Source organism: Melanostigma gelatinosum, assembly GCF_949748355.1.
Source record: "Melanostigma gelatinosum genome assembly, chromosome: 4".
NCBI classification, from domain to species: Eukaryota; Metazoa; Chordata; class Actinopteri; order Perciformes; family Zoarcidae; genus Melanostigma; species Melanostigma gelatinosum.
Window position 1 is genome coordinate 10,332,887 of NC_136637.1, and position 13,474 is coordinate 10,346,360.

The 13,474-nt window shown below is 43.3% G+C and overlaps 1 protein-coding gene across 1 annotated transcript in view; it reads right to left on the bottom strand.

The window, feature by feature from the left end:
• ptprsa (protein tyrosine phosphatase receptor type Sa) overlaps positions 1 to 13,474 on the bottom strand; it is a 165,063-nt gene that overhangs the window by 99,422 nt on the left and 52,167 nt on the right. The window contains exon 4 of the mRNA XM_079266720.1: positions 11,692 to 11,833. Within this exon, the coding sequence (XP_079122846.1) occupies positions 11,692 to 11,833 (142 nt within the window). The remainder of the gene's footprint in view (positions 1 to 11,691; positions 11,834 to 13,474) is intronic.

Genomic DNA, 13,474 nt, shown 5'->3' on the forward strand with positions numbered 1-13,474 from the left:
CATAAGAAAGACAGTGATAGAAGCCATGAGGGGGATAGTCTAGGGAACAAATGGCGACAACCAGCACAAGCAGCAGTTACGACCACAGTTTTGTCAAATGTCAAAAGCGAAAAGAATGGGAAGAAGAGAGGAATTGATGGTAAACACCAGGAACCAAACCAAGAAAAGAAAAGCTTGTTTATAGATAACACAAAGACAGAAATCATAAACTGATAACATCCTGCTGTTCAAGACTAAAGGAGATAATACATTCGTTCTGCTTGGAATTAAACCATGTTTAATCTTTTGTCATTTGTATATTTTTGTTTTTAGATTGAAAGGCCCAGTCCGTATAAACCAACACACCACTTGGGTAGTATATTTTCAAATAAACACACTGCTGCTGCAGTCAGTGTTTCTGAAAGTGAATCTTTTTTTTTCATTTTTATTTCACTGAGAGCTCTTTTACAGGAATGCCCCGATCCCATTCACACAGTTACACATTCACAACTGGACGCTGTCCAGTACACTGAAACCTGGACGCTGTCCAGTACACTGAAACCTGGACGCTGTCCAGTACAACAACAGTCTGATCCGCTGGTCTGCTGGCCAATGAGCAGCTCCACGAGAGCAGATGGGGTTACGGTATTTATCTGGGGTCTGGGGGATTGATCTGACAATCTTGCGGTCACCAAGCTTGCTTCTCTCACCTTTAGGCCACCATTGCCCAATTGGACTCATGCATCGCATGTACCTATTAAGATAGAGATACTGGCCTGAGTCTCATTGGTGAGCAGTTCAAAACTCACAGTATACAATTGGAAGCAAAAATATGAAATCTTGAATGAAGATTTAAGATTTGAATGATATCAACATATTACTTTCATTAAAACTCGTGAACCGAAAGAAGCTGCAGTGAAAACTGTTCCACACATTTTCAAGCGTTTTAATGACCGAACGTGCAACAAATTTATTTATTTATTTTTTATTTTTTTTAATGTGTTTTTAACGCTGTCTTTGCCCCGTGAATTGAACTGCTGGAAGCCGGGTCTAGTCTTCAATGGTAAAAGATAAAACACAGGCCATTGCCTGATGTGGTGAGCCACCGTGATAGACACAGCAGAGACAAGAGAGACAAGTAATTGTTGAGGACAGCTGAGAGGATTCTCTGCTCGCAAGAAGAAGAGGTGGAACAAAAAACAACATAAAAGGTAAAGAAAATATTCTGTTTACCCGGTTGAGCTCTCTCTCTCTCTCTCTCTCTCTCTCTCTCTCTCTCTCTCTCTCTCTCTCTCGCTCGCTCGCTCGTCTGGGGTGAGACAGGAGAACTCCAGGGGAGACAGGGGATGAGGCCGGGGCCATTAAAGGAAATGCCTCATCGAAAAGAAACGTCAACCAGTCAGGTCTGGTTTAGGGGTGGGTGGCTTTGAGTGTGTGAGTGTGTGTTTATGTGTGCAGCAGTGGGCACCTTGAAATCTGACGTCAGATTAACACACGGTGTGGGCGGCAATGCTGCTGTACAATTCTGTTGTTGAATTGTTCGAGAGAATGCATGTCATCTCATTCAATCACAGGAACAGCTCAGCTTTATTCTCCTGCATATACATACACACACACACACACACACACATATATATATATATACATATGAGTGTGTGGGGCTGGGGTGAGGTAATTGTCGGGGTGGGCCATTAGCTCAGTACACTAAGCTACTAGAGACACATTTAGAGGCACCTTTGGTGTGCAGATCAACACTCATGAATATGAGGGGCAGCAATGAAACGCAGGCATGGCAATGCGGGTCACAAAGGACGTGGGCCTTCACCAGAGAACCCACATCCAGGTCATAGTGTACGAAAGGAAAACAAAAATCTACACCGCCCATTCACACAGACACTAATACTAATGCGGTTAAGCTTGCCATCCAACTTTGAGCGCAGGAAGCGTAGGCACGGCACTTGTGAAGCATGCAGGACTCTAAGTCTTTTCAACTCTGCCAATCCTGCAGGGCCCACAGCATGACCTCCGCGTTGTACAACTTCAGTCACCTGGGCTGGTGGCTCATGCGTATGCAAGCAGCTGGTGGTCCAGGCCATATCCCCGTGCTCCTCTTTATGCATGAGTTGGACCACTCCAAGGGTCATCAGTCACACTGTTTCCACAGGAACCACCTCTTTCTCCCAACTCTCATTTCATGCTTAAGTGTGGAGCACCTATTCTCGTAGAATGGGTTGGTGATTTGGTAGCTGCATATTATTATTGCAATGATATTGAGTTTTTATTAGATTCCACATGCTCATCTTATATTTTAAATATGTACTGTTCCAAAATGTATTTGTTATGAATATTGGTATTTTTATTTTATATATATACATATATATAAATATTGAACAACATGATGCAAGAAATCTTAATAATAATTGCAATCACAGTTGACTTACATATAGATTTTGATTATTTTGGACATGTAACAATGAATTTTATTTTAATTATTTGAGTGGAGACAGGAAATCAATTAAACACATTGTGATTCAATTACATTGAATTTCAATTATTATATATACACACAGAGCTTTACACTTCTCTCCCAAATGTGAGAAATATAAAAACACAAGTGAAATATATATCTTTTTTTTAATGTAAGAACCCAACATGCTCTGAAGCTCTCGGAGGAGTACACTAAGAGCTGTGAAAGGACAGGGAGTGAACATGAACATCAGCCATACATTGTTAATGCTGTTGGCTGTTTGTTACTTCTGCTTGGTTTCCTGTTGGTATTGTCCCAACCAACTTTTGATTTGTAGGACTTTATGGATTTAAGTTTATTGTATTGATTTGAACATGTATCTATGCTTTGGCTATGTAGAGTGTTACATCATGTCAGTAAAGCCCTTTGAAATTTTATTTGAATTTACAGCCATCAGATGAAGTGGCATTCGTCATATTTGGGACTGTACACATTGAAGGTGGCTATGGCTGAATATAAAAATCTCATTGTATCTCATTAAGGAAAATGACTAGATATGGTTGGAAACATAAGGGTATCTACTGGCACAGGGCGAGGCACCAGGACAATCAGCCCTGTGAGTGCTTATCGTTGTACAAGTGTCCCGGAGATCCAGATTTTTCAATTTAGTCTCCTGGCCAACTCATTGCTGTGACAAAGGATCTATTCATCTAAACTCTCGAGCCAAAAGGAAACAAATCAGCCAGACCCTTACTCCTATTTCGCTTGCCCCTTGCTCGCCGTCTCCTTGCCACTTCATCTCTTCCATTTTGTTTGCCTTTTTACTCTACCCTAGTGTCTTATATTGGCTGTGGCCAGATGCCTAGGCTGGCCAAGGTCACTCTACTTGAGCAGGAATTATATGAAATTGATGGCAAAGGTTCAGGAGCCAGCCAACCCTGGCTAGAGGAAAGCTTCTTCCACTTATCCCGCTCCATCAGCACCATATCTTTCTCTCTCCCTCTTTCACCTTTATCTTTCTTGCTACCGCTCAGCTTGTGTCCCCCTTCTTCATCCTTCAATCACACATGATTACTGCATTACAGGTTCCGAGGATCAAAGGATTCCGAGGCCATAAACTCGCATCTGAGTGAATTTCCTCTGGAGCAAACTTTGTTCTAGCTGAGAGAAAGACAGAAAGGCTAAGATAGATAGATAGGAAAGATAGAAGGCTGCCAATAGTCTGGCAGGCATACAAATGCCAATATGGCGGTATGAAGGGGAACAGGGGGAGAAAAAGGGTCAAAGGTGTGTCGGGAGATCTTCCACGAGTAGAAAGGATGTGTCAGAGTCGATGAAGGACAGCAAAGAAATACTTCTAAGGAAGAAACAAACAACGCTGTAAGCCTTAATGAGAGATCTAGGGCATGAGGGCCCTACATTTGGTCAACATCCGCCGATCTTTTTGTTGTTTGTGCCAAGCCTGCCCTCTACTATACACCAATAACAGCTAGAGAATCCCGACAAAGACCGGAGTAGAACCTCAAAAGCACCATTCATCATGATCACGTCAAGACATAATCCTCATCAAATGTAAGAGAACAAGAACAAAACAAAACAAAAAGGAACAAAAATAGTTGTTTTGATGTGACCGTGATGTTACGCAAAAGGAGAGCATACGGTTAACATTTGCAAGAGAAAAAAAAGGTGCATCATGCAAGAATGGGTTTACTGTGAGCCGGTAACCTGCACTCATGGGTGCTACTCAGATGTATTATTTACTGGTGGAGGCGGTGAGTGGCAATGAGAATTGACTTGTTTGTCAGGGACAAGCCAGAGATAAGCAGTTGGCAAAAACAACTGAGAGAGTACATCGCATCAGCTCAGCATGGACTCAGTCGTGTGAGGTATGTTTGGGTCTCAGAGTCATGTCTTCTTTCTTTTCACTCGTCTTCAAAATTCTTCTGACATGTCTAGAGACCACTGACTCATTGCCTTGAACTCAGTAAGCACAACACAAGTGCAATAAGCAAATAGGAACGGTACCAATTTCTTCCTCTTTATTCCAGCATGTCTCGTGTTTTCCTCCTTCTACCTCTTTGCTTTTCGACTCACCTTCCTGCCACTCTTTTCTGCATTTCCCCTCCCCCTCCCCTATCTGTCTTGCTCTTGCTGTAGGTGTATGAGACTAGTGGAAGGGGGCAAAGATCACCTCAGAGGCAGGCGGTAAGGAAGAGGAAGAACAGCCAGATCTGTTGCTGATACTGCCAAGCTTATTCTTCACTGTCTCATTACAGGGTAGCCATTGCCTGCCTGCTGGCTCTCTCTCTCTCTCTTGCCTCTCCTTATTTCCCACACACAGAGCCCACACACACACACACACACACACACACACGCAGAAAAAGACTTAAACACACCACAAACACACAGTCACACAACTAACTCTGTCTCTCATACACATGCACACTCCTGCTCATGTTTCACTATGTGTCTTATTCATTTTTCATCCAGCCTGACTGATGCCCTGGACTCTCCTCTTCCTCTGAACACCAACTAAAATAAGCATTCAACCCTCCGACACCGAATCAGCAGAGCATCAGCACTACAAAGAGAAAAGCCAGAAGAAAAACGAACCCCGGACAAATCAATGCAAAAGAAAAATGTAAATGTCAAAAGCTGAAAAACATGCATTTGCAAAAAGCAAGTTTCAGGAGAGAAGAGTTTACTTTTTAACAACCCATATATTTGTGAGAAAATGTAAAAAATGTAGTTTTAAGAGGTTACAAAACCCAAAGGGGTCACGAATGGACTCAGAGGGAATATTTCACGAACCTAAATGTGTATTTGTGCTGGTGCTTGTTAGATACGCACTGGGAATACTGATGAAATGAACAGCAAGGAGAAGTTTTCTCTATTTTTCTCTCTTCTTGTCATCTCGTCTCTTCCTGTCTGTCGTAGGCCGGGCTCAGACTTTTAAAATCTGAAACAATTTTGAAATGGGATTGCATCACACACGCATGGAGGAATCCCACTCTTCCTTAACTCTGATTGCAAACATAAGCACAATAAAAGCTGTAAAGATGAGAAGCGTTCTTAACGTAACCGAATGTTATGTGAGGCTGACCTTTTCCAACCTCTGTCTCTCCCTTTCTGTCCTCCTCCTCTCTCCATCTTCTCCTTAGTATTGCTCATTTTAGCTGAGGTAGCATCCAAGGATTTCAAAGCAAATGTTGATTAATTTTTGTCAGATTTTCAAAAGCGTTTTAGGTAAAATATGTTTTTTGTCTACAACAGGACTCGAGGGACTTAAAGCCCTCTGCAGGCTGGTCTGCAGTGTTGTGACAAACTGCATTTCTTAAATACATCTGAATGTTTTTTTCTTTTCTGCAGGTTGTTTATAATCCACTTGATAAATGGCTGTATCACACACATGCACACTAGTGATTACATACATCACCCTCCAGCCTGCTGTCCACTCCAGCAGGCTGTACTTTCTCTCTCACATAACCAGTGAAATACAAAGAAAGAAGATTGGTAGAGACGGAAAGAAGAGAAGGACTGGGCAAGAGGGAGATAAAGGAGATAGTCAATAACATAATGGAACAGATATCGTGGGGGAGAGAGAGAGAGAGAGAGAGAGAGAGAGAGAGAGAGATGGAGAACAGAAAGCCAAGGTGGAGACAGGAAATAGAATGTCTTAAGGCTTGGCCCGGAGCCAGTACTGGCTGAAAGGTTGATTGGTCTCCGTCCCTTTAACTTTCACTCCAGTTCTTCCTCCCTCTTGCTGCCGCACACTTTTGTTCCATCTCATCATTGCACCTCCGTCTGCCTCCCACCTCCCTTTAACCCCCCCCCCTTTCTTCTCACCCCTTCTCCCGTGAAAAGAGGTGTCTAGAATTCACTGGCCTTCATCTGTGCACAGACTGTTCATGAATCAGGATCCAGAAGCCCATTAAAACTCGTCATTACCCGCTCCTTCACAAGAGAGCGGCCATTTAGCAGCCTGATCAAACAGTATGCATGCCACGCCCCAACTCCCTCTGTAATACCCGAACATACCGGCACTGGGTGGCATGGGCGGAGTCGTCAGTCAATTTAAAACCCGCAATTGAAGTGGCACATGCAGCTTGAAAACAAAACTCCACTTGTACAAACGACATAATAAACCGTGAAGTTGGTATACATTTCCTGTTAACACGGCTGAATCCAAATGGACACGGTGTCCTATTCTCTTCGCCAACATTTGTAAACTGAAAGCCGAGATCAAAGTCTGGTGTGGATGAGATTGCATCCGCCCTGGCAGGTGTTTGGTTTTATATGTAAATGTTGCCCATCTGACATTTAGCCATGTCTACTCTACCTTAGAACAAATAATCCTCGAAAAGAAGCTTTCGCCAGACAAAGAAGAGGAGGGGTGAAGTTAGGAGGGGTTGGAGGCGAAGCTAAAGGACCACTTAAAATATATATGAACTAAATCAGTGCTGTGGTTGACAACCAGAAGCAAGACGATTGGAGAGTTGTGCGAGAGAGTAAATGAGCGATGAGGAGCAGAGAACGTTTGATCGGTTCCACCTGGTCGGGAGTGGCAAAAGAAAATAAGCAAAGATGTGAGCGGGACTGTGTGTGTGGGCGTGTGCACACAGGTGCACGGCAAAAAAAATGTAGTTCATGGCTCGGCTTGGCACTCATTTAAAGCCAAACCAGGGAACTGATCTGAGTGTGTGTGTGTGTGTGTGTGTGTCAGTGTGTCAGAGGAGAGTCTGATGGTTCAAACAGCACAGAGCAGACTGTCACTTCATAGGAAAAACTGCAGATCCACGGTTTCATCACTGAGGTTTAAATCAGCTGACATGGTTATTAAATGTTTAAAACCTTACTTTGATCTGAACGGTGGGTTTTCCAAGCACACGCATAAAAACATCACATTCACAACTTCTTCAGCAAAAGAAAAAAGAATATCAGGCAAATCACAGTTTTTGCTCATTGGGATGTCATGGGGGGGGGAGGAATCAATATCAAACAGTAATCACAGAACTAAAGACTGCCGCGGTGTGAAATACAGCCACACAAAGCGAGATGACTCCCCGTCATCTCCCCACAACAGCATGAGCTGACATTATCCCAGTGGCAACTTTGCCGTCCTTTTGACATTCTAAAACACACAAAAAAAACAGCAAAAGAATGTTCCCATGAAAAAGACAAAATAAACACAGCAAGCTGCAAGTTGAGTCAGATCTCAAGAGTGTGCTTCATACGCTTGTCAGTCCCTCGCCAAGGACTCCCAGAGGACTGTGTGCAAGTCTTAGTGGAGCCAGATGGTCCCCATCTTCGGTATTCAGCTGAGGCAGTGGAGCAAGGAGGTGTCACAGTCGATTCTAAAGGCACCCTTCCATTGCCACCAACAAACAACATCCACGCACATACACACACACACACACAACAGAATGTCTGTATCCTGCACTGTGTACATGTTGTTGTAAACGGAAGTTAGCGTCAGCGCATTGAGTGTTGAAGGCGGGGATGTGCATGCACATCGACGGTATCTGTGCGTATCTTTGCTGTATGTGCGCATATCTCTATCAGTGCTGCCAAGCATTGAAGTATACATGTGTTCATTTTCATATTCAATTATTTTTGCGCAATGACAAAAAAAAAAACGGTGGACTGCACGCTTCTGTGTGTATATGTGCTACTGAACAGGGACTACACATACAGTATATACATATGGACCATGTAAGTATTAGGGAAAAAATGTATACAGCATAGTATCGCGATATTTTGCGTGGCGATATTATATCGATACACGGACCCCAAGTATCGATATTGTATTATATCAACTGTTAAAAATATATATAATCAAATCAATTGCTTTTTCAGTCCACTAGATGGTGCTGAGTTGCTTTCTGGTGAGGTCAGCAGAGGTGCCGGGTCTGCATGTGTGATTGGTAGGAAGGTGGTCGAAACAAAGATGGAGACATCAGAGAAAGAACTCAGATAAAACATGTTGTTGACACAGTTTCCCATTGGGGACATAATTTGAAGTTGAAAAAAGTAATAAATCGCAATCACAATACTCAGAATATCGCAGTATCGTGAAAGTATCGTGATAATATCGCAGTATCGTGAAAGTATCGTGATAATATCGCAGTATCGTGAAAGTATCGTGATCATATTGCAGTATCGTGATAATATCGAAGTATCGTGATAATATCGTATCGTGACCCAAGTATCGCGATAATATCGTATCGCGAGATCTCTGGCGATTCCCACCCCTAGTAAGTACTCATGATCATTGATGGGTTATGGGAGTTTCCTGAACGTTTGATAATAAGTGTGTACAAGCATTACAGTGAGTTTGTCGACATTCAATTATTTATGATTGTTTTTTTTGAGTATCCCGTTGATGTGTTTGCACATGTAAAAATCCTATCTTGTTTTAAGAAACCTGGATACGCCCTTATCCTGTATACGAGAAACCTCAGCTGGAGAAAGGAAACCGCGATACTGTTGCATGTATGCACCTAATTCCGCTTATTGAGCGCCAACGACTACCTGTGCAGGGGCCGCTTCAGCCAAGTGATGCAACAGAAACACAAACAATGGCGACAGCAAAAAAACGCCTCACTTCTGGAGCGACGAAAGAAAAACACTAAAAAGAGGCTGAGCTTTTTCAGTTCTTTGGGCAATAGTAGCGAAGAAGAAATAAGCAATTAAATTGTCAAGTGGTAGTAAATGTACTGCATCGTGTTTAGTCGCTCTCATCTCTGGTTTGTTTTTGTAAACATCACAGCGCCTGCGCAAATAAAACGCAGCAATTAGGAACTGGGATACTACGATGTATCATTTATACGGGGGATATGAATCACCCAATTACTCTGTGCTCGTGTAAATATTCAATCCACAATGTGATCATACCTGGGATAAGCCTCATGAATTCATTTTTCATGTCCATGTAAACACAGTGATTGTCGTATATAAGCCATGCATGTTGGTTTAAATTGATGTAATTCGATTTGTTCCTGGGAGCGTGTGTGCGTTGGGCTGTATTTCCTCACAAATGCGTGCCATGGCTTTCTGGCCAAGTCAGCCATCGCGGTGACCCATTTTTTGCCTCTGTTTTGCCTCTGTTTGCCTCTGTTTGCCTCATTTTTTGACTCCTCTGTTTACTGTGGATGTGTCCCTTGTGCCTTGTCCCATATCCCATAATCCTTTGCCCCTGTTCCAAGAACCCAGGTTCTACTATTGTCCTCCTCACCTGTTCTACACAGCACCCCCCCCCCCCCTTTTGTCTCCCTTCATCTTTGGCCAACGCTTCTCTTTTGTTTTCACCTATTTTTCCCTCTGGTTTGCTCTACTTACATCACTACTTGCATTTTCTCGCTAAATTCATCCTCAATCGTTTTCTCACTTTCTACCGATGAATTAAATCGTCTCTTCTCCCATATTTTCTATTTTTCTCTCTATATCTTTTCCTATCTCCTTCCTAATGGGTTAAAGCAGGGGGAGCCAACCTCATTAAGCATGGAAAACAGAGAGAACGTACTGCTCTCCACCTCTGCTGCTCGTCTCGCACCTTCAACCTCCGTCCTCACACTCCCACCCCTCCTTTTCACTTTTTTGATTTTCCGCCTGCTCCTGTGGTTATGCCCTGTGCTCTTTCACACAACTGCACACACTGACGTGGACAAGCCTGGGTTTGTAGTTTAAACTTTGCTCTGCTTGTTCTTTGTTTTCAATTTCTTGTTTCCAGTCTGTCTGTATGTGTCCACTCTTTCTTTGTAAAGGACTTTCCGGACATGATTTTCACAGTTCTCCATGAATAAATTGGGTTTTGACTGTGAATAGCATATGTTTAATAAACATGATTTAATGTCATTGTTTTGAGCAGGCTGAAAGCGTGATTCCTTTTGGGTCATGTACTGCCATATAAAAGCTACAAACATGATCCTGCAAGGACATTTTAGATTCAAGGATCCTAGAAATCAGAGGTCCTTAAGCACAGCACCAAACTGCTATACCTGCTCACTCAATGTACATCCATGTATGGCATGAGTAGAAATGGGAACGCACATGTCATTTCAAATTCTAAGTACCACAATCCAAATCCTACATCAAGTTTTGAAGGGCACCTGAGGCACTCACACCCCCCAAGCACCCCAGCAGCATGCTTCCAGGGTGGGTGGGGGGTTTGTTGCTAACAATAAATAACCCAGGATGCTGAGCCAGGCTTCCAATCCCTGGTCCAACACCCCACCCCACCGCACTGCCTGTGGATTTGACAGCCAAGAAGGCCTAGCTTGTGTGCTGCCAGCCAGCCAGCAATAGCTCAGCTTCATCCAGCCCTGGAAACATGGCAGATGGCGGCAGGAGAGAACAGAAGAGAAGGCATTGTGTGTGTGTGTGTGTGTGTGTGTGTGTGTGTGTGTGTGTGTCTATGTGAGACAGGCAGAGACAGGTAGAACGCCAGAGAAGAAAGCGGGAGTGTGTGCGACCACATGCTTACTTGCCGATGATACCGTCCTCTATGTCCTCTAAGCAAGCCAGAGCTAAACAAATGGTATAATATCTTTGCTGAATCTAAACTTGCACCTGTAGGAGCAGATTAACAATATGTCCTCAAAGTTTCGCTGTTATTTTACACCTTTTTATCTGTGTCCAAACACATCTGTCCACCACTGTGCCCTGATTGTATGAGAGTGATTTTTTTTTGTCATTCAGGGATCTTATGGGTTTTCATCATGGGCAAATAGAGGGTCAGCTCTTCAATGAATGGACAGTTGATTAGTTCCATTACATTGATGGATCCTTGATGAACAGCTTTCACACCGTCCATTTGCTGTGAGTACGAGTCTATTTTAGGCCGTGACACACGTCTGCACAAAAGCTCGAACAGATAATTCTCCACATTTCCACATGTATTCATTAAGCTTCTCCAGTGATGATTCGTGTAAATGATTGAGCTTATATAGTAGTATTAGTGCACAAGAAGACAATCTTTGTCTGTGCCAAAATCTAATAAAATCACATCAGTAGAAGAGTCTTGTTTGCAACTTATGACCCAGCTGAACAGCTTCTCCGGCTGAAGCCAAAATGGCTTACAAGTGCTAGAGTACAGAAACTCCAGGCAAAGTACAGCCCTCGCTCACTGGCAAAAACTCCAAGGCAAGATGTCATCATAAAAAAACTCGAGGAGCTCACGGACGCCCACTTTAAAGATTTATTTAGTCGTTAGCCCCCTGCACTCTGTTTCATAATGCAGGACTCACCTCGGATGATGGACAGCTTGGCATTGACAGTAACCTCTGCCTCGCTGTTCTCAGCGACGCATTCGTAGATGTTCTCGTCACGTGGCGCTCGGAGAGGCTGGATTCTGAGGACGGCACCGGCACCCTCGTCAAACTCAATGGTCTGTTGGGCAGAGGCAACAACAAGGTTAAGTTACACCGTTTTGAACTCAACTTGGCATTAGCATAGAGCGCGAGATCAAGCTATTTTCTTGGAGGATGAGTTTTTATGTTTCAAATGTAACGAGGTTAAAGAAGTCAGTTTGTCAAAATTTGTCAGAAACCCAAAACCAAAGACATATGAAAGTTAGTTATAAGAAGATATCTTTGGTAGGGCACTCACTGCCGAGGTGCCCTTGAGCAAGGCACTGAACCCCCAGACTGCTCCCCGGCACGGTACAGTTAAAGTAGCACGGGTTAAGTGGCTGCCCACTGCTCCTAGTACGAGGACTGTGTGTGCTGTGCTATGTAAAATGTGGAACCATAAAAACTTGATTTGATTTGACAATCCAGCCCAGCCCAATATTTCTGCGTGTCTTTGTTTGCATCTCCTCTTTTCCATCTGTAATTATGCTCTTTGTTCACTGTAAAGCCCGTTGCTGAAAGTGCTTCTTAAAAACCAAATCAGGCAACTCGCTCACGCACCATGTGCCGAGAATATCGACCAGAGAGAAGCGGTCGTTATGATAAAACAAATATTACAGAAACATTTATATGCTTTGTGGGCTATACTCAGGTGAGCAACGTAAGGCATTTTCCATCAATTCTACAATGTAGTGGTGTCATTTTGGTTGAATGTGTTTGTGTACGCCGAGTTTTTAAAGATATGTATCATTCCAGTGCAGCAAAAAACATGGAAAAGTGCAGTTTCAGCAAGACGAAGAAAATGTAAATCTACAGTGTTCTACCGAACTGGACATCAGCAAGATCAATGAAGTACGTCTGAAATAGTCCGGATCTGCCATTAAAGTTTTTACCTTTTGATTTAATCAATCAAAAAAAATGTAATAATTCCCTCATTACAAACAGTAGCACAACTTTAACAGGGACCTTTTAATTGTGTCTATATTTCAAAATGTGATGCCAGTGGCTGAGAGAACGGCAGTTTTGACACAATAGGTCCTGAAAATCACATCAACAGCCATGTATCCTGCAGCAAGAAGCAGAAACACAAGGCTCGAATTGAAATGGGGGCGTTTTTTAACCAATTACCCCTTCCCTTTAATATAGCCACTCAGATTCTCTTTTGTCTAATTTCCGTTGGATGAAATGTTCGAGAAGATGGTCAGCCTGTCGGCCATTCTCACGGCAAGCCTCCTCGTCCAACATCAATCGTTCCTTAGAGGAGCTTACACCATCTCAACGAAGGGTTCAGTGCTGAGATCTGTGAGCAAAGCATGACTTTGAGATACAAGTGCAAGTCGTGAGCAGCCCTGCTGCTCCACTGCTGCACATCTCAGGGCTGAGCCACTAATTAGGCTTAAAACACTGCGGAGCATGGCATCGTGATCGATATCAAAGCGGCTGTCGAGAGGGAAGAACGGGGGGGGGGGGGGAATCACAACTACTTCAAAACCCCTTTGTACATTATTTCATTTCTGCTAAACGGAGGAAGAGAAGCGTCCGTTCTGGCGGGCTCCTTCACGCCCTTGGCTTTGTTTCCCACTTAGCATGCAGAAGAAAGGAACTTACAACAAACACAACTTTTAATTTTGTCCTCTGTTGAGACGCTGCTGCTCCCCCCGTTGATGTTGTTGTCATTATT